Source organism: Diabrotica undecimpunctata, chromosome 5 (assembly GCF_040954645.1).
Source record: "Diabrotica undecimpunctata isolate CICGRU chromosome 5, icDiaUnde3, whole genome shotgun sequence".
Classification (NCBI taxonomy): domain Eukaryota; kingdom Metazoa; phylum Arthropoda; class Insecta; order Coleoptera; family Chrysomelidae; genus Diabrotica; species Diabrotica undecimpunctata.
This window is the reverse complement of record NC_092807.1, coordinates 148,214,449-148,240,826: the sequence shown is the minus strand read 5'-3', so window position 1 is coordinate 148,240,826 and position 26,378 is coordinate 148,214,449. Positions and strand designations below refer to the sequence as shown.

The 26,378-nt window shown below is 33.9% G+C and overlaps 1 protein-coding gene across 2 annotated transcripts in view; it reads right to left on the bottom strand.

The window, feature by feature from the left end:
* Positions 1-26,378, bottom strand: part of dsx (transcription factor doublesex) — a 620,621-nt gene that overhangs the window by 85,742 nt on the left and 508,501 nt on the right. The window contains exon 5 of one of the 2 annotated variants that reach the window (XM_072532995.1): positions 25,545-25,798. In XM_072532995.1, coding sequence (XP_072389096.1) covers positions 25,549-25,798 — 250 coding nt within the window. In that variant the 3' untranslated portion in view covers positions 25,545-25,548. Of the gene's footprint in view, positions 1-13,028; positions 25,799-26,378 lie in introns of those variants that run through there. The other variant, XM_072532996.1, reaches the window with a different exon arrangement.

Here is a 26,378-nt window from a genome sequence, read left to right as displayed (position 1 = left end):
TATACATTACAATGTGAACCTTATATTGAAAAGCAGCCAGATGGTCATCTTCAAGTTAGCTATAAGCCCACTGATATTGTGCAGCGTGTGTATAGTACATTCTTAGGTTCAGAAAGAAACATCACAACGGACAACTGGTATGCCAGAATACCATTAGCAGAAACATTACTGTCTCACAAATTATCACAAAGTTAGTGGGTATACTTAGGAAAAACAAGAAAGAGATACCAGCATGCTTTGTCACTAATAAAGTTCCTGAGCAATCTTAATTCAGATTGCACCAAAAAATACCAATAACTCTCATTTCATACTGCCCGAAGCAAAATAAAAATGTAATATTATTGTTAACTATGCACATACATGACAATACTGTGGTTTAAGTTTCTCCAAATGTAAATAAGCCTGAGATAATATTATCTTATCATAAGAGCAAGAGTGGGGTTGATACCCCATTTTGGTGTAGACCAAAAATGCCAGATATATAATGTGTCAAGAACTTGTCGTCGTTGGCTCTTAAGGATATTTTAGCATTTGCTAAATACAGCTGTAGGAGCTGAAGGAGACCACATAGGAGCATACGGTCTAGGTACCAGAAATAGTAGAGGAGATAGAAGTGTACAATTCTGCGTAGAAACAATCTGTTAATAGCCAATATCTTCTTCAAACAACATCCTAGAAGGCTATATACATGGAAATCACCTGTAGACAGAAAAGACAGAATTGTTAGAACTCAAATTGACTTCATTTTGCTCAATAACACCTTTAAGAAGTACATACAATCTACGAAAACATACCCTGGAGCTGATATACATAGCGATCACAATCCAGTTATATTGAATTTTAGATTAAAAAGATTTCTCAAAGTCAAAAAGAAAACAGTGACAAGAAAAATAGACATCTCACAACTGAAGAACCCTGAACAGAAAAAAGAAATAAGTATCAAGCTTCAGGAAGAAATAAAAACGATCGAAAACTTGGTACAGACAGACATTGAAGTAACATGGACTGCTCTAAAAACAAAAATAACAAAGATACAAGAAGAAGCTATCGAGTTCATAAAACACAATAAAAAACAAGAATGGATAACGCAAAAGATCATGGACCTCATGGACGTAAGACGAAAACATAAAACAAGCTCAATATAATACAAGCGAATCAACAAAATCGGTATAAAAAAGTGCAGGGATGCGAAAGAAAACTGGATGTCAACAAAATGCCTAGAAATCAAACAACTTCAGGAAAAATAAGACACCTTTAATATTCATAAAAAGTAAAAGAAATGACAGGTAGTCACAAAAAGAGACAAGCAACAATATTAAAAAATGATAATAACGAAATAATTATGGGAACATTTTCTAAGTTTGTCTATTGTTTTATATATATAATAAAAATGTTTTGGTTTCACCTTTTTTACTTTATTTTTTTATTTTTTAATTTCTTTCTCAGTTGTGCGCAAATTTATTCCAAAAACCTATGTTTATAAAATTCAACGACTACATAATGTAGAATGTACCTAATATTTGTTGAAATAAATAGTTTTATTTTGTGACAAAATGTTAACATTATATACTTGAAATATAAAAAAAGTTTGTGTTCTATTACTTTAAACAAAAAGTAAGATAATATAATGGGGTGCTGCAGACACCCCGCAAGTTGACACGTTCCTGAAATAAGCGCGATTAACGGAGGGTTAAGAAAATGTTTTTTTTAGGTATTTCCAAATATTTTTAATATTTTTTGTGTTGCTACAATTAGAGAGAAAAAGTAAAAATACGATTTGATTATTATTGTCTGTTCAATAGTGATTAGACAGTTTATGGAACTCATAAAATATTTACTTTTTTTTTATTTCTTGCCAAAACTCATTGGATATCTGATAATAACCATGTGACGTTTATGTTAAAAAAATACGTGTAATAGGTCCAGGTTTAAGATACTGTATGTCTATGATACTGTATAAGAACCGTTCAAACGATTTCACTTTGTAATATGCTTAATGTCGGCAGATCCCTTTAACTTATAATTCCTTTTAACAATTTGACAATTTTCGCACTAAAATCCCATTTAATTAACGAGACTGTATATGCAAAAATAGTAAATTCTGAAACGAGCTCTGGGAGTAATCCCCGTCTAGGAATTCCACGTACCGCAACATTAACCGTGGTCGTTAAACGCACTTTATATCCCTTTTATAGCATTCGTAAAATATTGCATGGGGACTAAATATACAGGATGGATAATTCTATTACTTTACACTATTGCATCTATCTCAACTTTATCAAACAATGATAATATTCCACCAATAAACATAAAATGCAAAATCAAACACAGCTAAAACATTCCAAGGCTATAAATGCGATGGTAAATACGGGTAATAAGTTCTGGGTAAAACTTTATGTTCAGATAGAACAAAGTTAATACGATACAATTTTTTTTTTCTTCAAGGTCTGTCCCTATCAGTAAAGGCCGGTAACAGTTTCGACCGGCGAACATGTGCAGTTTTGTGCAGTTCTCTCATGTCAATCCGAATTGAGTCCTGCCTAGTAACGAATGTTCTTTAGCTATAAAATAGCTATATTTCTATTTATACTTGAAGCTATATTTTTCCATTTATGATTACTTTTGGGATATAGTATTTCTCAAAACCATCGCCTGGTGACGATATATATGTTACCAGTTCTGTTTTGTTTATTTTTTTCAAAACCTCGTCATTTGTTACGTAGGATCTTATAAGAATAATTCTCAATCTATATTTTAATCAGAAAGCTAACATTAAAATAGAAAATGAGATATCACAAGCAATAGAAATACGTAGAGGAGTACGACAGGGATGCATTTTGTCACCACTGCTATTTAATGTTTATAGTGAAAGCATCTGCCAGGAAACCCTTTTGCAAGCAAACGAAGGAATCGTAATCAATGGAGTGGTTGTAAATAATATTCGATACGCAGACGACACTGTACTAGTTACAAGAACAGTAGAAGAATTACAACGATTACTTACATATAAATATTGCCTGCAACAATTATGGCATAAGTATCAATATCACAAAAACCAAGTATAAGGTCTTCAGTAATAACATGACACAACCAGCACATATTAGTATAAACGACATTCAAATTGAAAAAGTATCAAGTTACAAATCCTTGGGGACTTCAATAAATGAAACTGGAGACCAAAACAATGAAATAAAAAGACCTATCGAAATTGTCAGGGCCACCTTCATAAAGATGAGGAAATTCTTCTGCAACAGAGATTTAAGCGTCCCTCTCCGATTAAGAATGCTAAGGGGCTACGTATTTAACACGCTATTATACGGTGTAGAGGCCTGGACTCTCAAACAAAACAATATAAAAATAATTGAAAGTTTCGAGATGTGGTGCTACCGTCGAATGCTGAAGATAAGTTGGGTTGAAAGAGTTACAAACTTTGAAGTAATGCGAAGGATAGGAAAAGACCCAGAAATTTTGTCAACGATCAAACGAAGGAAACTCGAATATTTGGGTCACCTGATGAGAGGACATAAATACGCATTACTTCAAAATATAATACAAGCAAAAATAGAAGAAAAACGGAATCCAGGCCGTAGAAGAATGTCATGGTTGCGTAATTTGAGAGATTGGTTTGGCTGTACCACTAATGAACTCTTTAGGTCAGCTGTAAACAAGGTCAGGATAGCCTTGATGATTTTTAATCTCCGATAGGAGTAGCACAAGAAGATCTTATAAGAATACCTCGGTATATCCAGATTTCGAATGCCTCAGTTGGCTGGTTCTATTCGCGGCTGCTTGTTTTTTCGCAGATTAATACCTCTATGGAAGGTTGTCACTCCATCTTTTGCGCGGTCGTCCGATACTTCTTTTGTTGATTGGTGACTTATCACCTGCTACTCGTATTCTCCGTCCGGCTCGCGGAGATAAGAATACGGCCGGGGTCAGAAAGCCCTGCCTGTCGTAAGAGGCGACTAATGGGTAGGAATAGGGAGGTGGAGAGCCGTCGCTTGAGGTGTCGGGTTTGTAGAAACGCACACGGTCGCTTCGGCGACACGGTCACCGGTCTACACTCCTAGTATCCGAGACGAGACTACTCGTGGGACCACTCTACTCCCATTCCAAAAGAGCCTGGTGAGGTTGAACGAGCTGGGCCCGTAAATACCTCTCCTGATCTCGGTCAGGAGGGGTGTGGATATACCGCTCCTGACGGCGGTCAGGAGTGGTGTAGGTGCCCCGGCACGTACCCACCGGGAGATCCAAGAGTGGTAGAGGAGAGATCCTCGGCGGCGACCTGTCTACGTGTGAGGTGGAAATTCCTCCGCCTGCCGAACCTACCCGCCCGTGGTGTGGGAGTAACGGGTAGGCAAGGTACTCACAACACAGGTACTACGGGGAAGGTGGAGCCCCCGCGGGTTGCGTGTGCTAGACGTGTCGAGGTAACCCTACGGGGTACCCCCACGGGGGGACCCACGGGACGTCTTTGGTACGCGCCCCGTGGCACCTTCACTTTGGTGTCGGACTCGTAGGGGCAAAGGTTTCGTTAACGGGCGTATGCCGAAAGGCCAGGTAGCCCAGGGTCCTGCCGAGTTTTTACTTGGAGGGCACGCATTCATGTCATGTCATGCTACTCGTATTTTGACGACAACGGTCTCCCTTAGGTTAAACACAGACAGGGCGGTTTGCGCCGCGTCGGCGGTCGCGGCGGTGTTAAAAGCGGTCTCTCGTCTAAAAAAAATACTTATGTCGTGCAACACAAACACAGACGAGCCGTCGTTCGTCAGCTCGCCGCGACGGCCGCCCCGCGGCCTATGCTGAGTACCATGCGCCGTCGGCGGTTTTATGACTTCTGGCGGCCCATCAGTACAATAATAATAATAGATATCTCGTGCTTTAACACAGACGTGTGACTGTTTTGCAGCGGTTTTATTTGGTTGCTTTTGTGAGTGTTTTCCAAATTTTGTATATATTATGGAAGCTATAGATATCGATAAATTAATTAAAATTAAAAATTTATTTTATAAAATGTATTTTTCCTATATATTTTTTTTGTATTTAAAAAAATACAACAAACGGGAGAAACATTGATAAAAACTAAATAAACAAAACACATAAATAATGCATACATAATAAAAATCACAAAACATGCGCAGTCAACGAGTTAAAATTAAAAAATATATTTTTAAGATACTTAAAAAGTATGTGACAACTACGTAGTTAACTTACCTTAGTGTTATTATTAGTTTTTCTTTTGGTGATATGCTTTCTCTTATATGGATGTTATTTCTTGAACATGGCTCTTTAATAATTTCTAATAGCTCTTGAAAAGATTGCTTAGACATTCGGATAAAATTAAAAAACTTTTCTGGGTCATCTTTAATTTCTTTAACTAACGTGTAAAACATTGCTTTATTTTTTCGTTCATTTACTATGGGATGTATCCAATACCTGCGTTTCTTCTTCGTCTTTGATCTAATATGAAGTAAACTTGCACTTATTAGGAAAAACAAATCGTCGTCACTTCCACTAGATGATTCTAGAGACATCATTATACCATTCTACGTCCAAAACTCGACTAAATTTGACAACACCGAATACAATGGCAAAATTACTGCCACTGTTAAACCGCCTAATGGGTTTTAAGCCGCGCGGCAGCGGACGAGGCGCAGACGCGGCGCAAACCGCCCTGTCTGTGTTTAACCTTATTCTGCTTATGTGGTTATTCCATTCTTTGTTTTTCTATTTTGTGTCCATTCATTTCTACACTGTAAGTTACATTTTCTTCTATTGTCTGCACCTCTCTTCCGATCTCTCATCGTATTTCCTGTAATTCTTCTCAGTACTTTCATCTCTGCCGTTTCCAGTAGCCTTTGCGTTGTGGCTATGTCGGGTCTTGTTTCTGAGTCATATTTCATTATTGGTCTTACACTGGCTTTATAAATTCTTGACTTCATCTCAGTCTTAATGTGTCTGTTTCGCCATATAGTGTTGTTAAGGCATACTGCTAGTCTATTTGCTGTTTAAACTCAATCTCTCAGTTCTTTGTCCAGATCTTCATAGCTAAACAGTGTATTTTATTTCCATTACTTGTTTAATACTGATGCAATCAATTTCAATTCTACATCTGGTTGGTTCTTTGCTGACTACTATTGTTTTAGTTTTCTGAGATGGGATTGACGTATTAAATTCTTTTGCTCTTATGGTAAATCTAGGGACCAGTCTTTGCAGACTATCTTCATCTCGAGCTATCAATATTGCGTTGTCTGCGTAACAGAGTATTTTTATTTCTTTGTTTCTTATTCTGTATCCCAACTTCCTTTGTTAACTCTTTTAATGAATTCATCCATCATCCATGAATAAATTGAAAAGCATGGGGCTCAATAAATTCTCTTATCTTTTTCCGCTGGCTATTTCTATAGGTTCTGTAAGTTGTCCATCTATTCTGACTTCCATTTTGTTGTTTTGGTAGTTGTTTTCGATAGTTTTTCTAATGTTTAGGGGAAATTCTCTATGATACAGAAAATGGATTATATCCTTGAGTCTTACTCTGTCAAACGCTTTCTTTAGGTCAGTCAGACACAGAAATGCTGATCTATTATACTCTAGTGATTTCTGAGTAATTTCCTTTATCACAAACATTGCATCTGTACACGATCTTCCACTACGAAAACCCTGTTGTTTGGGTTGAAAAAAAGACTGAAGATGGCTTGTAGAACATGGCAAATCACACAAAGAATTGTAAAACCAAAATGTTAATGTAAACTGATCGAAATCGAATATGCTAATGAATCAAAAGATCGGAATGCCATGATGATGATATTTAGTTATCCGTTAGCATCGCTATCAACCTGCTCGTGAAATAAATCAAATTAAATATGAACTAGAAAATTATTAAGTGTTGGTTAATATTTTTGTGGCTCTATCAAATAGCTTGTGAGTCCGATTTATTGCAGTACATTTTAATAATTTTACCATTCCCAAGTAACAAGTGATTTTTCTTTCAAAGTAACATAAAGTTAACTTTTAAAAAATGTTTTCTTATTCACAACAAATGAACAAGTAAGCACTAATAAATATTTACGAGGTATACAAACTTTTTTTAAGTTATAAGTTCAACAAGTTTCCATTTGGAAGTGAAGTACTTACTGCATATTTTTTAATTTTTTTAAAAAAATGTTTATGTGAAAGCAACTGTCAATAAACAAAACCATTCACTATGAATAATTGCTAATAAAAAATTTATTAACGGTTAATAGGTTGTTTGTATATATAAATATTGGGTTATAAATAGAGAGTGGAATAAAAGCAAAACAACATCATATATATATATATATATATATATATATATATATATATATATATATATATATATATATATATATATATATATATATATATATGCTGCGAGGCATAAGTTATTAAATATTAAATAAACAATAATACAACATACAACTAAAGTGATATAAGGTTGAATGCTCTAATAAATGAACTTTAATCAAATGAAAGGCATATCGAGCACAGTTTATTTATTAAATCTTGCCCAAGTACTTTCGCTCCTTTAATATATATATTATAGAGCATCTTCAGGGCATTTCGTCAAATTTGGCCTATCCAACCATCTATTGAGAATGTCATAAATATATACTTCAACTAATTTACTTACCGTTGCACGTCATCCGCGTCATTGCCCGTGAGGTAACGTGATACCAACACGAAATATTTAGGCGGTAGGTGTGTTCTTTTTTAGAATCACTTTGCCGAGTACATTGGCATTACAGCCACTAGACATATTTTATTATATACGCGTAGAAATAATATTTAAAGATTTCTATTAATGTTAACTTGAATAAATACACATTAAGTTCGAGGGCCGTACTGATCTCGTATTTATTGATAGAGGAGCGTTGCGTGCACACCGATACATTACCGAAATTCTAGACGAGCATGTAATTAATGCCTTTTGCTGGGTTTGTCGGCGACAACTTTATTTTTATGCAAGACAACGCGCGGCTACACGTAGCCAGGATGGTAAAGCAATATCTGGAAACTGTCGGTGTGCCAAAAATGAACTGGCCAGCTCAAAGTCCAGATTTAAACCCGATTGAACATGTTTGGGACCCACTCAAACGAAGGGTAAGAAACAGAATACCTGCTCCAATAAATCGTGAGCAGCTTCGGTTGGCGCCCATGGAAGAATGGGAAGCTTTTCCTCAAAACGACATCCAGAATTTGATCAACTCAATGCCAAATCGAATGAAGAGTGTAATTCACAATAGAGGAGGTGGAAATACATAGTATTAATAATCACGACTTAGTTGTAATTTTATAAAGAAAACAGAAAAAACGTACAATGTTAATTTTTAATTTTTCAATAAAATCATTATTTTAGAAGAAGTTATTTTTTGACATTTGTTATTTAAAAAATGATTGCATACTGCTTTAGAACATATTCTTGAACAAACATGTATTGACAATCAGTTTGTGTAAAACTTGAAAATCATTATTTTGATTTCCTGAATTAACAACATTGCGATTTCGTTTACAATAATTAATAAAATTAATTTTATTTATATACAATCAGCAAACGATTTTATGAAGTTTGTTGGTATCGGATTTCTCTTAACTTCTCGATTTCTTATATTTATTACTTTAATCTCATCTAAATAAAGTAACTCAGAAGAGCACTTCAATTTACTGTATCAATAGTGCATAATAATTGTATATGTGCACATGCATAAGTTATAAATAAAAAAGCTAAACCCTTAGCAGATAAAACCTTTTTGTGCAAAAAACAAAGTTCTATAGAGCGTTTCACGTTAAGAAAATAACATTGCGGAGATAGGGTAATGTATTTCTTATGGACGATAGAAGCGCAGCGATGCCACGATTAACACAAGCACGATTCAGGGTTGTTTAAATTTGTATTTTCGTTTTCACAGACATGAATTAAATGAATGTTTTTTAACGTACTTGATCAAAAATGCCTAATCGAAACAAGAGATGAAAAGTAGGGAAAATGATTTTAATTAAATAAATAGTATTTACAAAAAATAATTTTATTTTATCTTATTTTAATTATAGTAACGACAGTTTATTTGTTTTTCGGTAAGAATATCATATACCATGAATCATAGAAATCAGTAGAAAATATTGCTTAGTTAAATCATGCACTTTGCCGCCTATTAACGATTTAAAAGCAAATAAACGGACTGCTTGGAATGCATATATCTAATTACTAATTGCAACTTAAAATAATACGGTGTACGTATGTCAGCGATTTTATGTCGTTCTCTGAGACTATATAATGATAATAAGGCTTTGTGGTTCTTCAGTTTTTATTCTGACTTTACAGTTAAATGTTAATTGAAAATTTAAATTCGAAAAATATATCGACAATCTAGTAAACCGCATGCCTGAGAGTTTTGGCAACACTGATCTCCATAAGCCTAATGTTATTTTCTTAGCGTGGAACGCTGTTTAGAGCTTTTATGGCTGGTCTCGATACGAAGGGTTAATGAATAAAAAGCAAAAAATACGTTCTAATTAAATTTATTAACATATTTAATAACATAAATATAGATCAGTTTCACTGAACACACGTCAGCGGTCAGCGGCGACTGACAACGGCTGCCGTGAAGCCGTGAAGGTTAGAATGCTACGCCTAGATTACCGTGGTTTCTGAGACACTCCAGAGTTCACGGCTAGCGTCAACGGTTGGCTTTAACCCACACCCGCTGCGTGTGTCGGTTCACGGTTAATATGGTTTCGAAGCATTGCAGCAGGTGGACGTTATGACGCATGAAAACAAAATGAAAAAAGAACAAGATGAATAGTTAATTGAATTGGTGCGAAGCCATTTAATTTTGTATGATGCCGTTCATACAAATTATAAAAACATAAATTTTGGAAGGAGATTTCTCAAATACTTAAAATTCCGGATAAGAGTTTTTGCTAACGAACGTTTTTTCAACGGATAACGGCCCGATGCTAAACGGGTATCCACGTTAACGGTTCATAAATTTAAAGGAATATACGTCCCTAGTATGGAATCTCCGAAATATCGTCAGTTTCAAAGTCAAGTAAGTAAATTACTTAATGTTAGCATCCCTGCTTCATCAGAAACTCGGGCTGGTATAAATTTAAACTCGGAAAGTCCAACGAATGTCTCCTAAATGTCTGTTCTGTCCTCTGGGCTATACGAAATGTGCAAAAGATTAAATCTTTTAGCAAAAGCTGCTATCGCTTTGTTGACGTCATAAGACTTTATTGATACCGATTCGACCACAGCAAGTTTAACCAATTTGTCTTCCTAGGCCATATATTTGGCAAATCAATTCAACAAAGCGATAGCAACTTTTGTTAGAAGATTTAATCTTTTGCACATTTTGTATAGCTGAGAGGACAGAAAATGAGTAGCAAAGACAACAAGAGACGGTTTCCTAATAGGAGAACGATCAGTAGGAAGACCACAAAAACGAAGAACGACAACTTACTGGAGGCACATTGAAAAACAGAGTCATGTCTATATAAAAAGAAGAATAAGAGAACTATTATGATCTATTATCATTCGTGGTACCCACCTTGCAGAAAATTGGTTCATATCAAATTCAGAAGTAAATACCTAAATTATATACCTACCACATGGTATGAGAGATCTAGCAGAAGATCATGGTTATGTTTTTGAGTATGTCATATGATACTGCAGATTCCCTTAAAATACTCCCCAAATATTTATGAATTTGCGTTGGAGTCATGTCTTTAAAACCGAAGTATTTAAACACCAATCTTTGATCAACGCGATACTTTTTGCTACTGGGATGTGAGTCTCAAAAATCGAATGCACATAAAGATAAATGTTTTAATTTATAAAGAGGACAAGAGAAGCGCAAAGGAATCAACCACCGTATATAACTGTTCTATTTTATTTCATAGTAAATTTATTCGATATGATCTTGATTTATAGTTGTTCTGTTTTATTAAAGCTTAAAGCGAAAAGCACACCTAAGCGACACGACGCGATTGCGTTCACGATGGCGACTGCGAGTCGAGTCGTCTGAAACAAACAAGTTAATCAGCGCATACTGGTCGCGAGTCGCGACCTGTTGGCGATCAAAGGAATTTGTGCAGCGTTCTGTCGGCAATCGCGGAGATATAATTAATTTTTCGTTCAGCAGAACGCAGCACGCAGCTGTTTACGTTTATCGCTGGTCGCGTCAATGCGAATAAAAATGAATATCGAAAAACTAATTGAAATTGTAAAAAAATATGATATATTGTTCGAATCGTCACACCTAGGCTATAAGAACGTACGTATTAAAAATAAAACCGTTCTGTAGCATCAACTTGTTCCCTAAAATTTGTTTGTTGTTTGGTGATTTTTTGTTCGATCTAAAATTTCATCAAAACTTCAAAATTCATTCTAAAATATGTATAGAAACGGTTCTTATCTCTGAGAAGTTCTGGGTACAAGAAAGTCTTGCGCCTTAGGTTGATTTCATGGTCTCAAACATGTCTTCTTTTTTTTTTTACCTTTTAATTATTGGTTGGGCTTGTTTTCTTTGGATTTCAATATTCTAAGGTTTTTAATCTTCCTATTCAGGAATTCTTCCTTCCTATACATCAAAACTAGACTTCTATCAACCTTGCGAGCAAGCAGGATTTAAAGCTGGATACGGAACTAATGATCATTTGCAAACCATTAAGACGTTAAATCAAAAAACCATTGAATATAATAGACCCCTGATACTTATCTTTGTCGACTTTAAAAAAGCATTTGATACGGTCAATCAAAGTGAAATGCTCCAACCTCTAACACAATGTAGAATAGATCACCGATACATATCCCTCATCAGATACATCTATCAGCATGCTACAGCCTGTGTAAGACTTAATGAAGATACTGGGACCTTTGGTATTGAAAGAGGTGTTCGGCAAGGAGGCAACATGTCTCCTAAATTATTTACAACTTTGCTCGAATACGCTTGTAAAACAATAGATTGGAACGAAAAGGGCATCAATGTAGATGGAAAATTTTTAAATAACCTTAAATTTGCAGATGATATCGTTCTTATTGCAGACAGCTTTGATGAGGCACAGATAATGCTCCAAGAATTCCATACTGCCACAAAAAGAGTTGGTCTTAAAATAATTTTTTTAAAAACTCAATTTATGACAAATTTAGTCCACAACAAAAACATCTCAGTAGAAGACAATGATATTGAGCCAGTTGACACCTATAAATACTTGGGCCATGAGATCAGAATAAGTCGAGACAACTAAACAATCGAGCTGAAAAGAAGAATAAACCTCGCTTGGGCTGCATTTGGAAAGGTAAAGGATATTTTTAGGTCTAAGATTCCAATATGTCTGAAAAGAAAAGTATTTAATCAGTGTATTTTGCCAGTGATGACCCCTAACACTCACAAGAGCAACAGTGAGTAAACTACAAGTTGCAGAAAGGGCAATGGAGAGAATAATGTTAGGGATTTCTCTACGTGATAGAATACCCAATGCTACTATACGCAAAAGATCAGGAGTAGCAGACGTTATTGAAAGGATAACAACACTAAAGTGGAACTGGGCAGGTCATGTAGTAAGATCAGTTGATGACCGGTGGACAAAAAGAATTTTGGAATGGAGACCCCGAATACAAGCTAACAGACATAGAGGTCGACCCCCAACGAGATGGACAGACGACATAAAAATAGTGACTACAAATTGGATTCAGATGGCGCAAAAGCGGACTAAGTGGAAAAGCATGCGAAAGGCCTATGTTCAGCAGTGGAAGTTACAGGCTAGTTGATGATGATGAATCTTTCTATTAATATCTTATTTTTAAATTTGTCCTTTTTCATTTGTAACCTGTTGTATGTAAACCTAATTTTTATACAGGTGTTAGTGAAAGCTAAGAATTAACTTAATTTTATAATTATTTTTATAAGTTCTACTACTCATATTCTTTTGCCTGTTATTCATTTAGTATCATATCTAAATAAAAATGTGGGTGTGCTTGTGATGGGCAAATAAAAATAAAAAAATAATAATAAAACAAATTTATTACAGTCTAAATATTTATAATTGAACTAAATTATAAACATAATGTAACATGTTATACCAACGTAATAAAATACAGGCACATACAACCATATCTGTATCTTAGAGCCAGACTATATTAACGCTGAATTTGTTAATTTTTTTTGCGAAATCATACAGATTTATGCTGCATGATCTATAATTCTTATTTTCAGTGTTTCTATCCAAAATAAAAGTATTTTGCGAAATCGTGACTTACATAAAAGTTTCTTTCGATATTATTCTATTTCTTCGAATTTAATGCAAATTACAAGAAATCTTAAAACTATCTTTTAATGGCATTCGAAGAATATCATTAGAAGATATGGAGAAGGAGGTTTTTCTACTATTTTAATGTACAGTAAAACCTCGATATAACGGACCTCTATTTAACGGACTTCGGATATAACCGACAAAAAATCCGGTCAAATGTAGAAAAAAAAAATAAAAACGAACTGTTAATACATGCTTAGCCCGTCCCATACCACTGTATTTTACAAAAATTTCAATAAAATTTAGCATAAGAGGACACATTTCGAGATATTTTCAAAAAATGGTTTTTCAAAGAATTTGTACCTTCAGTGAGAAAATTTCAAGAGAAGAAATTGGGAATTGGGCCAGCAGAGGTGAAATGTTTATTACTTTTAGACAACGCTCCTGCTCACCCCTCTGAAAATATTCTATTCAGAAGATGGCAACTTTAGCTGTATGGTTTTGTCAAAAAATATAACATTACTTAATTAACTCATGCATCGCAAGTTTTTAGACGAAGTAATGGTTGTATTGCACGATAGAGATAATGCAGAATATCCAAGAGGACAGCGTAGCTTGCAAAACTTAAGGTCTTACAATTTAAAATCAACAATTTTTAATTTTTCTGCAGCATGGAAGGATGTGAAAGAACAAACATTAAAAAATGGTTGGAAGAATTTGTTTGATGGCCAAGATGCATAGATATAGAAGGCTTCGAAGTTACTGATTTATGTAGGACAATACATAATAATGCAGGAGAACATGTAGCTGAGGAAGATGTTTTACAATGGCTAGAAGTAAATCTAAAGAAAGTGACCCTGGGCTAGAGAAGGTGACCCTGGATATAACATCATGACGGAAAGTGAAATAGCAAATGAAGTTATGAACCTAAAAAGTGAGGATGAAAGTGAAGTTAGCGAAGAAGATGACAAAACAATACTGCCAAAATAAAATTATCAGAGGTAAGATCGTATCTCGACGCTCTAATAGCATTTATTGATTATATTCATCAGATAACGAAGTTCAACTGTATTCTAAGCATTTTCGTAATTTTAGAGAGTTAATCATAAAAAAAACAGCAAACATCAAAATTGCAAACAAAACTTGATTCCTTTTTCAAAACATGATTACCGACAGTAAGCGCGTCGATATCAACAACAACGTCACTTCACGACGAATGTCCGAAGTCAATTAAATAGAATTTTGTTTGTATTTTGTATTTTTTATATATATCTGAATACAGTGTACATATATATTAAAGAAAAAGTGTTTTGATTTCTTTTAAAGATATTTTTATATAACGGACTTTCGGCTTTAACGGACATACCCTTCCCCCAAGGAGTCCGTTATATCGAGGTTTTACTGTACTTTCTGAACGTAAGATAAACGTATTTTGTACTTGTAAAATAGAAAGAAGCCCGATATACCATCCCGTAAGTAAATAAATTGAAACAATCTCATAAAGATTGTATAAGCCTTTACATTAACTATGTAAAAAACCTCCAAAATGTTTATATAATATTTTATTATGTAACAGTTTATGGGATTTTTTCAGAACGTAAGTTTTAACATATTTTTTCTAAGTTTGCATTTTCTTCGTGATCTTGAAATGCATCAGTTGGGTGTTAGGAGTTGCTTTTAAAGCCCTTCACTCACGTTCCAACGTCGCAGTACGATTTTGTCGAATACTACAAAATTGAACGTAATTTGATCGTATATTTACATCATTCGACCAAATCGGTGCGATTTGACTGCAGACAAACAAGGAAACAAGTCAGTCTGCACTTCTGCAGCAGTACAACAGAGTTTGTTGATTCGTCACTTTGTATTGTGGCAACGACAAAATCGTACGACTGCAAAAAAAATATTTGCAGGTAAATTTCGAAAATGGCTTATAACAAGAAGTTTTTAAGAGATTTTTTTGATATTTATAAAAAACAAGAGTGTCTTTGGAAAATAGAATCGACCTTATATCATGATAAAGCGGATGCTAATGAAGAGTTGGTAAAAAAGAACATTAAGAATTTTCGAACATCTTACAAAAGGGAATTAAAATTAGTAAAAAACTGCAGCAAATCCGGTGCAGGATCGGAGGAAATATAGCTTATAGCTTTATTTTACCAGATTACAGCTACCTTATTATTAAAATACTCCATAAAATTGTTTCTTGTGATCTTCTCAATCTGTGACAAACATCTGTTGTGCGAAATTTGTTGTAGATCAATAAAATCATTTCAGGTAGCTCGAAGAGCTAATGTAACCATTCCAGATTCTTAATGTTCATGGTCCAAATGCTCAGTAGGAGCGTATACTTGTGAATATTTTATTCTCAACAGATTATGTAAGTTGCAACATGCCATCACTCTCATATCAATTGCTCCTAATTTGATTGTCGTATAAAATGTTCGAAATCTAGCAGCCAGAATTACAAAAACGTTTTCAATGATTCGACGAGCTAGTGACAGTCCGTAGTTGAAAATAGCTCTTTCTCTATCCAAATTTCTCTGAGGAAATGGTTTAAGCAAGTTTTCCCCTAACGAAAAAGAATCATCCCCAACATAGGTAAGGTAGCATCAGTTCACTGTTTTGTAACTTTTCTGTGTTATTGAAAAACGCATAACCGTGTCCTGTTTCTGAATAAGAGGTGTTATTGGTGATAGTGATAACAATTAAACGTAAGTAGATGCATCCATTGGAAGGTAATTCCTCCAATCATCTGGATATAATGGTAGTTCTTCTAATAAATGAACGTGGCTGTATGTATGTCTCTTTAGCAACCAATATTTGCACCACCACCAACGTTTCTTATATTTTTTCGTTTATACATATGTTTCTGATTGCTTTCTCGTTCTTTGTTTCTGATTTAAAAGTAAAACTCGTACTGCAAAATCGGTATGTGTTTGTATCCATCCAATTTTCAACATTATTGTACTGAATTGCATTAGACAAAATCATACTGTGCCGTTGGAACGTAAGTGGTGGGCTTAAGTTAAAACTGGTATTGAAAAGTGAACGCTATAAATTCAGCTTCTGAACTGAGTACTATCAACGAGTTTGCAACTCGGTACACGAGTACTCGGTACTCGGTACACGTGCTAACAGTTTATTTTTGATATAAGATATTGTTAAAAAATATACAAAAAAAATTTTCTAAAAATTTTTTATGCGGTGTTTTTTCAGCCTACTAGATATTGGACTAACCTCAATGTTGGACAGATATTTTACATTACAAAAGATAGGAAAGCGTTTAAAGAAGTGATTGCCAACCATTGTTAAAAGACGGCACAGTAAGAAGAAGATCATCAATAACATAGGTTGCAAAGAGAGTAATTCTAGTTATTATTCCAAATAAGAACTTAAAAAAGACCCTGAAACAATAGCAACGATACCAGAGTTTAGTTTTACAACTGACCACTTCAACGAGCTACAAGTGGCACAGATCACAGAAGGTTTCAACCAGAAAAAATACACTGCTGCTACATTCCTAGATGTCAATAAGGCATTTGACAAAGTGTGTTACGAAAGGCTCATCTATAAAATAAGCCAATTTGGATACAGCAAGGCAATGACATGCAATCTCTTATCTACCTAGACAACAGAAATTTTAGGATTCAGATAGAACACGTCCTGTCTTAAGTCGGAATGATTGAGGCTGGAGTGCCACAAGGAGGAATACTGTCACCCTTTCTGTATACCAGCTACAGCGCAGACACACCAACCAACCCGCGAATTATGCTCAGTCTATATTTCGATGAGACAGCCTACAACATGCGCTAAATCAATTGGAAGTGCATTCGGAAGTCAAGACCGTTAAGTAAGGATGTTAATATCACAGGTATAATTGTCCAACCAGTCAAAATACTTAAGAGTGCTAATGTTAAAAAAATGTCACATATACACATGCCAATAGCGATATCGCTATTGGTAAGATATTAAGACCCACACTAAGACCTTAAGACGTTAATACCTGAAAATAAAGTTAAAAATGACAAACAGTATCGTCATACCAGTCATAGCATGTGGATCGGTAGCTTAGCACAAAACCTGTAAAACCAATAGATAGTAGGAAGAAGATGCAAATAGTTTAAAACCAGTATATAGTATAAGGAAGGCTGTGAACATACTCACATATGTATCCGATAGATTTGTAAACAGACACACCTAAGAGATAGGGATCTTAGAAAAAGTGTATGGAATCTTCAAAGAACTAAGAAACTATCCGAATAAAGGTCTAATAATTACAGGAACTACGATTAAAACAGACCTGCAAGGAAGAGAAGATCCAGACAACAATTAGTAGAATATAAACCCGAAGAGTATAAAGATAGAAACATGAAAAGGTAGTCACAAAAGGAAACGAAAAATGGTACTGGACCTGACAAGTGAAGTAGTTAAAATAGGTTAGTTCATAAATAGGCTAAGTAAATTTACCAACCGTAATTCCTAAGCTGTAATTCCGATAAGCATTGGTTTGGTGGCCAGACTCTTCGAGTGGTCGACTGGCGAGGTTACCGATCACCGTTTTCCAATTCAGCAGCCGATCGTCCGGTACACACAAAACCTTTGTGAGGAGAGTCAGTGATCAAGGCCAGAAATCAAGGTCCCTGTCTCGCTAGACAAGCACATATTAGAAGTGACAATTCTAGAAGTTTCACAGAAAAAAAGGTAAGCCAGGGATCAAGGCGCATGGTGCCAACCCTACTAAATCCGCATTATAGCAGAAAGGCTTCTTCATTTTCCAGAGCGTCCAAGATCCAAAGAAAAGTAAAGTCTCGACAACGTTTTATCTACGACTAAGGAGGGGAGAGGGTGATGAGGAGGGTTAGAGCAGGCCGTCTCTATGACGACTTTGATCATTGGACATAAAGAACACCTTACTCCGGGAATCTACTGTCCCCTGGAGCTGGGATTTACTTTATTTAACTTACTGTTAACCTCCGTAATGGAGATTGAACTTAAAGTAAAAGAGATAAGTATAATAAAATACTTGTTCGCGAAAAAATGTCGAAAACCGATGGAAAAATAGTTTTAGTAAAAGAAGAATTGAGAAAATACCTATTGAACTAACAGAGACAGTAACTGCAATGGTCACCAAAATAACAAACGAAGGAGTAACTCAAGCTCTTTAACAAATAAAGAAAGGTAAAGCATTTTAATAACATGGTTTACCTGAGGTAGTCCGGACAGCGTTAAGAAAGTCAGAAATAAATTGGTTAAGAGATATATTTCATATAATAGTAGAGAAGGGACAAATTTCAGACGAATGGAGCAGCAATAAATTAGTACTTGGGTACAAAAGTGAAACATATCCAAATAAAGAAACAAATGCTTATTGATTGGTTTGGAGAAAGCATGTGATAGGGTTTATTTGAGAGGTTCTGTGGTAGGCATTCAATAATAAAGATATACCTGTGAATATGTGACAAATGGGAGAGATATGTATAAAAGAATTCTACAACTACTGTTGGAAAAGATTGATAAATTTGATTTATCAGTCAAAGTAAAATTGAATCAGAGTTCATTGCGTACTCCTTGTCTATTCCTATTAGTGTCGGATCAGATAACAGAGAGACTGCTTGCTAACATTCTCTGGTGCTTAATGTTTGCTAATGATGTAGTGTTAGTAGAAAATACTCACGATATTGAGCAAATACTGGAGCAGTGGAAACAAGGACTTGAAGGAAAAGTTTTAAAACTTTTAAGGCAAACATAATTAATACAATATCCATTTAAAGATAGTTATTACGACAAACAAGATAAGATGGAATAATGAAACGAATGTAAAAACTAATAGTTTTAAATAACATAAAGTAATGAGAAAAAAGAAATGTATACTCTAAAATTAGAACGGGATGGATGAAATGGAATAAGACGAAAGGTTGTGGTAGCAAGTAAATATTAAGCAGATAAGAAAAACAACAACGAATGCATGTAATGGCAACGAGAATGCTTAGATATATGAATAAAGTGATTATAAAGGTTACAACTAAAAATTTATATGATGGGAAGACTAGAGATAACACATTTGGTGCCAAAATGAGAAAGCATAGGTAATAAAAATGAATTAGTATGAAATACGAGACTCATTTCTGGATATACTTCTGCATTTCCAATTACCAATAATATTAATAACAGCGGAAAGTATAAACAAACCTCACAAAAGCACTATCCGTCTAAACATTATCCTTCTAAAGCAGTAGAAAAAGTAGCATTACCGCGGTATCTAGAAGGACAAGGACTAATGGTAATTAAGAACTTATTTTCAGATACAGAGTGAGACATTTAGTTTACACCACGCGATTGATAGATGACAGCGCGCGCAGTAGATGACAGAACACTGCTTAAACTAAGGGAACCGAAAATGCGAACAAACCACCTCTCACAGAACGAAAAAATGCTCACCTTAATAGAAAAACCTCTGCATGGGCAACATCTTAATGAAGTCAGCCACAGAAGGTTCCCAACTTGGCATTCAGGATCAGGTTATACCAACTAAAAAATTACCTGAAATATATCGCCAAAGACCCACAGGTCCAAAATGATAAATGCCGATATGGATGCCAATCCCAAAAATCATTCAAAATCTTATAAAGGCTGCCAGGTATTGGCTGTAACAATATCGGTTCTTTATTTAAATTTTGTTTTCTTAATTTTTGAAGGTACTTTTTTTTAAATTAGTTTGAAAGCATGTGTAACCTGCTTCTAGTGCTTATTATGTTTACTACAATTTAAGTCATTTTGTATAAATACTACCCGTTATGATGCTCAATCCTCTTAGATATTGAATCCATTAATGTCATCAACAAAAGTAAAAACGAAGTCAATAAATAATTCTGAAAACCATATTTAACACTAAATCAACAGAATGATAAAGATGACTGAGCCATAGGTAGATTTTTATTCAGTTTTTTAGATTATAACCCATTTATTTGCTTGTTTACAATGAGAACACTTTTATTTCTGATAAGTTCGGTTTAAATATTTATTTAATGTAGCTGTTATTGGACAGCCTGTAGGTTACCGGAAATTGGAAAATTTCGTCCATAAATGTGTACTCAGTTTTCAAAATACAATTAATGAAATGTTAAAGAAGTATAAAAATGTTTGTCGTAATATTAGTAATTTTCAAATTTTTAGAACCGACGTAAGTTTTGTTTCATATGTTTTGTTTTAATTCCTATAATACGAATGATGATAAAACAATGTGCAAAGATCCAGCTAACAAGCTGTATACTCTACAGTAAAAGGCATTTAGATAGAAGAAAGATTTTGGAAGTCAAATGTTTTTTTTTTTCTATCACTCCTATACTTACTACTAAGCGGTACGATTAAGTAAACTTGGAGAACTTTATTAATAGCTTCTATCCCAGAAGAATATATTATATAGCTGGTTCCTAAAAAACTGATACGATTCGTAAAGCGTATTTTGTAAAAAATTGAGCAGTGCATTTTTAAGCATAAATACTTATTATTAACATACTATCACTATCAGTGCCAAATCTTAAAATTTGTCACATAACTTATTCTGTTCAACCTCAAAAAATGGCTCCACATGCTAGCAAAGAACTAAAAGCAAGAACTGTAACAAAATTAGAAGATAATTGGTGACTATCTACCTTAGAGAACAATTTTAACGTAAGCAGAATAACAGTTATTAATATTAATAAAAGTTGGAAAGAAGCAGAGATGGTTCTGGAAGACCAAAAATATCTACCGCTCATGAAAACCGTACGCTTTTGGAGAGATTAGAAGAGAATCCTTTTGAAGATGCGAAAACTGCAATAATTATGTTTCCGGGAAGAAAGACAACAACTTGGCGCCAACAAAGCAACGCATCTTAGGTACCGAACTCCAGCAAAAAACAAGCTCTTACACCACAACAGAAGCAATCAATACTTATATTTGCTTACCGTCAGCTACAAAATCAAGATTTTTGGGACAGGGTAATATTTACAGATGAGAAAATTTTTCAATATTCTAACAAGGGCAAAATTTGGGAGAATAGACCAGATAATAATAGACTTATCGAACAGCTGGTCATTCTAGTCCCAATGTATGGGGATGGATGTCATCTAGAGGAATAAGAATGGTATGGCGTATTGATGGCAGATTTATTGGGCAGACTCATCCGAATATTCTAGAAAACATCATGTTTCCCAGTGTAGAACAGTTGTTTCCAAAATATAATTTTATCCTCCAACAAGATAATTGTCTTGTTCACACTGCAAATATAAAAAACCAGTAGCTCCAGAATATCAACATCAAAACCTTACCATGGCCAACCATGGTAAGTTTTAAAGCCTGATTAAAATCGAGAATGTGTGGGGGTTATTATAAAACGGTTGTATCGGCATAAGTTTATATCTCAAAATGCTGAAGAGCTGTGGCATGGTACACAGCAGGTAGGGAAGGGTTCTCTGAAGAAGACAATTTTATAGTTCCTTTCACGCAGATGGACTGAAGACTACAAGTAGTTATCAATGCTGATGGAGATATTACACAATAATAATTTTATTTTTACATGCCTAAATTTAGTATAGTTTTGTTCTTCCAGACCCTCGCTTTCTTTTGTGAGTTTTATTTCCTAATAATAATAAAAATAATAACAACAACCCTATTTTATGTGAAAACTATCATTTATATAATATTTATAAAATTCAGAAATTCAAAATAATATCAAAATTTAGACCTTAATAATTATTACAATTTATGAATTAACATAATAATATGTAATCAATTGTTTATTGTTCGTTTATTTATTTTATTATTTGTCTGTCATAATAAATATAATATAATGTCAGACCAATCAAATTCACTGCTCAAAATGATTAAATCTTACTAAGAGTCCTGTCAGTTTTTTTAGGAATCAACTGTACATACTGATAAAAAAATATGATTTTTCTTTTCGTCACATTCATATATTTTTGACATAAATTTTCTTATTTCACATAATTACTTTAGCGAAATTAGCATATAATGTTCAAAATGATTGAAGTATAAATAAATATTATTACTATTTCTTCTTTTCTATGGAAAGTTACTAGATGGCTTCTATACTTTGTCTCAAAGTGACTAGTATCTACAGGGTAAGATATGCAATGCTAACCTTATGGGAATTACGCCAAGACGTTGCCAGTTTTATGCAGTGAGCGATGGCGTTCTCTATTGTCTATCTTTCAAAATAGACGAAATAAACCAGGAGTTCTCAACAAGTCCTCACGTAAATGTTATGTAATTTACAAATATCGTATGCTAATAATTTTACATATTACTATACATTATTTGTTTCTAATAGTAACTTATCAACTTTTATCTTTTATTAGTAGCAGTAGTGTAATAAAATGTGCATTAAATAAACATTTGTTTTAAAGTTTAAAATAATTCCGGTAATTTCTACTAACTGCCAAATTTAAAATGTTATTTATGTCCCTGCGGTGCTCATTACTGCCATAATGTGTAAGGAATTTGTAATTTTGATTGATATCAACTGCAAATACTTTCTTCTAAGTTATTCAGTAATTAAGAAGCAATTAGAGTAATTCTTGTACAGAATATGTTTAAAAGCTTGATACATCCAGGGCCTTAATTAGTCTTTATTTGTTCTTCGGAGCGCGTAAACATATTCGAGTTACGATTATTTGTACCATCTTGGATGTACTGTTACTGTTTTGTTATTGTTATTATTTGTTGGTGGCTGTTGTTGTGATTCGCTGTTGGCAATTATTGTTATTTTCTGTTGTTGGCTATTGATATATTTGACGCCGAATTTTCACCGCAAAATGGAGGAAATTGTTCAATGGAAACGTGGAAAAGGTCTGAAACTTTCAGAGAAGCAGATACTAATGAATATTATTAATTATCATCTTAATCAGGATAACAACGATTCTGTATCAAGTGTAAGTAGGAAAGTGTCAGAAATGAGTGGTATTTGCGAAGAGACTTTGTTTTGCATACGACAGGAATATTCATCACCTGCTGGATTGCAATCTCCAAAGAGCACGCCCAAGAAGCGAAAGGTTGGTAATTCTCGTGACAACAAGTACGATGACGGTGTCAGGGGCCAAATTCGTAGAATAGTTCATCAATTTTTTTGTGACAACATACCACTAACAATAAACACCATATTAGCTGTTGTAAATGTCAAAGAAACTTTGCCCAACTTTTCACGGGCCACGCTACATCGCTTGCTGAGTGATATGGATTTTGTGTTTATAACACGTGGCAGAAATTCAATTTTGATTGAAAAACCAGAAATCATCTCGTGGTGCCATCTTTATTTACGCGCAATTCGTAAATACCGTGCAAAAGGATACAACATAGTGTATTTGCATGAATCATGGGTAAATATCGGGCACAGTGTGAAAAAAGAATGGGATGATAAAACAATTACATCTCATCGCGATGCTTTTGTTCGTGGTCTGAAAACAGGATTAAAAGCTCCAACAGCTTGTGGTGCACGGTTCGTTTTATTGTACGCATGATCTACCAGTGCATTTGTTGATGAAGCAGAGCGCAGAGCTCACGTTTTTGACAAAGAAACATACTCAGGATTACCACGACGAAATGGATGGACCGACCTTCGAAGATTGGTTCGAAAATAACTTAATGCTAAATTTGCCAGAAAAAACTGTTGTGGTAATGGACAATGCCTCCTATCACAGCAGAAAGTCAGAACAAATTCCCAACAGTTCAACACTAAAAAAAGATATTCAAGAACGGCTTCTATCAAAGGACCTATTTTTTGAAGAAGACTACCTAAAATGCGAGTTACTTGATGTAGTGAAGGCCTTTAAAGCAAAATATGACAGATACATAATAGAAGATATTGCCAAAAAGTACAATGTGAAGATTCTGAGGCTCCCACCCTATCACTGTGAACTCATTCCCATGGAAATAGTTTGGAGTAAAGTGAAACGGTATATAGCTGGACGCAACGTGAATTTTAAAGAAGCTGAAATGCAAAATTTAATTACAGCAGCGTACCAGGTCATTACGCCAGAGAAATGGAAAACTACGTAAACCACGTAATAGCAACAGAAAAAAAAAATGTGGGAAATTGACAATTTATTGGATGATAGCGAACCAATTATTATAAATATAAATAACGGAGATAGTGATAACACGATAATAATGTGATAACAGAAACTGAATGTGACAGCGATTGACAGAAAAAGGAACTAAATATAATGGTGTACAATTACAATTACTTACACACGAAATTAAATACAATGACTTCTTTTATTTTCAACTTATTTATTAGTTTTATTTTCAGATATTTCTACGTTTTGTTACTGCCAACATATACAGTGCGGTTATTAAAAGTCATTCCCCCCTTAACTTTTGAACGGAACAATACATAAATAAAATATTTCTTTATATTTTAGTTGTATTTTATTCGATTTTATTTAAATCTATAAACAAATGGTTTGTATCGCTAGCACATACTGTAGAATTAAAAACAAACTGCTTGTGTGACATAAATAAAAGGCATTTCTTAATTTCTATTTTATTTTAATTTAACCCAAGCATGTTGTAGCAAATATTATTTATGTTTGAGAACCACTGACAGAAGGAAGCCAGGCAGAGTCGTTAGTGGGCATTAGTACTTAAGCTACCCTCAACACAAAAGATGGATTAGGCTAGTAGTAAGAAGTGACGTCTATTTTAATACAAGTTTGCAAAGAAGTATGGTATCGATGTTGTGCATTTACCCTGTACAGACTAGTCACTTTGAGACAATCTATAGTATTTCTATTGAAATATAAAAACCCGTCATTTCAAACTAAGTCACATACAAAAATAATGCGCAAAGAATACACGAACAGGAATATTTACACCTCGTCTAACTTGCCTCTTTTTTTACGTATTTTGATCTTTTTCAATCAGGCACATTTTTCTAACAAGATAAGATGACAAATATACAAACCATAATTATTAATAAATTATATGTTATAACGATCCAATAATACAAAAACTTTGAAAGAAAGAAAATATTTTGGTTTCCAGATCGGAAACGCTTTCCAAAAATTTTACATTGGTTGTTTTTGTTGTAGTTATTGTGCTGCAACAGTACAGTGATATGAAAAGAACACAAATTGAAATAAGTTTTCTAATGCTCACAAATCCCATTGCCCTCTGGCAAAACTTTAAAATTTAATCAGAAAAATTGTTGTACTATAAAGTTATTATTTAGAATTAAGACAGTCTAGCTCTTGAGTACAGATATTTACCTTATCACGTTCGACTTCTCGGCCTAATTGGGCTAGAGACCGGCCTATTTGGAGTAGATTGGGCTAATGGTGAGGTGGGGGTGATTGGTGACACAGGTGACGAACACATTGCTGGCGCAGTGGTCAGTAACGTCGACGAGGGGTAATGACAAAGACTAGGTGGTAGTAACCAGGGCTGATACAGCGCTGATGTGTAAATATTTGGATATGGAATGGTATGGTAGCTGCATTGTAGTGAGAGACTGGGAACAGATCTGAAAAAAAATATATACACTTTACTAAAAAACATTATAAATTTATTAATATATTACAATCTGGTACTAACAAAAATGCATTTGGAAGCATAGCTTTCTTATCGCGGGCTACGAACGGATCGGTGGATCGTAAAAAGGTATGAAAAAATAGAACCGACTGTAACGACGCTACCTAATGACTGTACACACCCTTCGCAAGTCCACATTCGAGCTATTTATTAATGAAATAAAATAAAATGAAATAAAATAAAATAAAATAAAATAAAATTAAATTAAATAAAATTAAATAAAATTAAATAAAATTAAATAAAATTAAATAAAATTAAATAAAATTAAATAAAATTAAATAAAATTAAATAAAATTAAATAAAATTAAATAAAATTAAATAAAATTAAATAAAATTAAATAAAATTAAATAAAATTAAATAAAACTAAATAAAATTAAATAAAATTAAATAAAATTAAATAAAACTAAATAAAATTAAATAAAATTAAATAAAATTAAATAAAATTAAATAAAATTAAATAAAATTAAATAAAATTAAATAAAATTAAATAAAATTAAATAAAATTAAATAA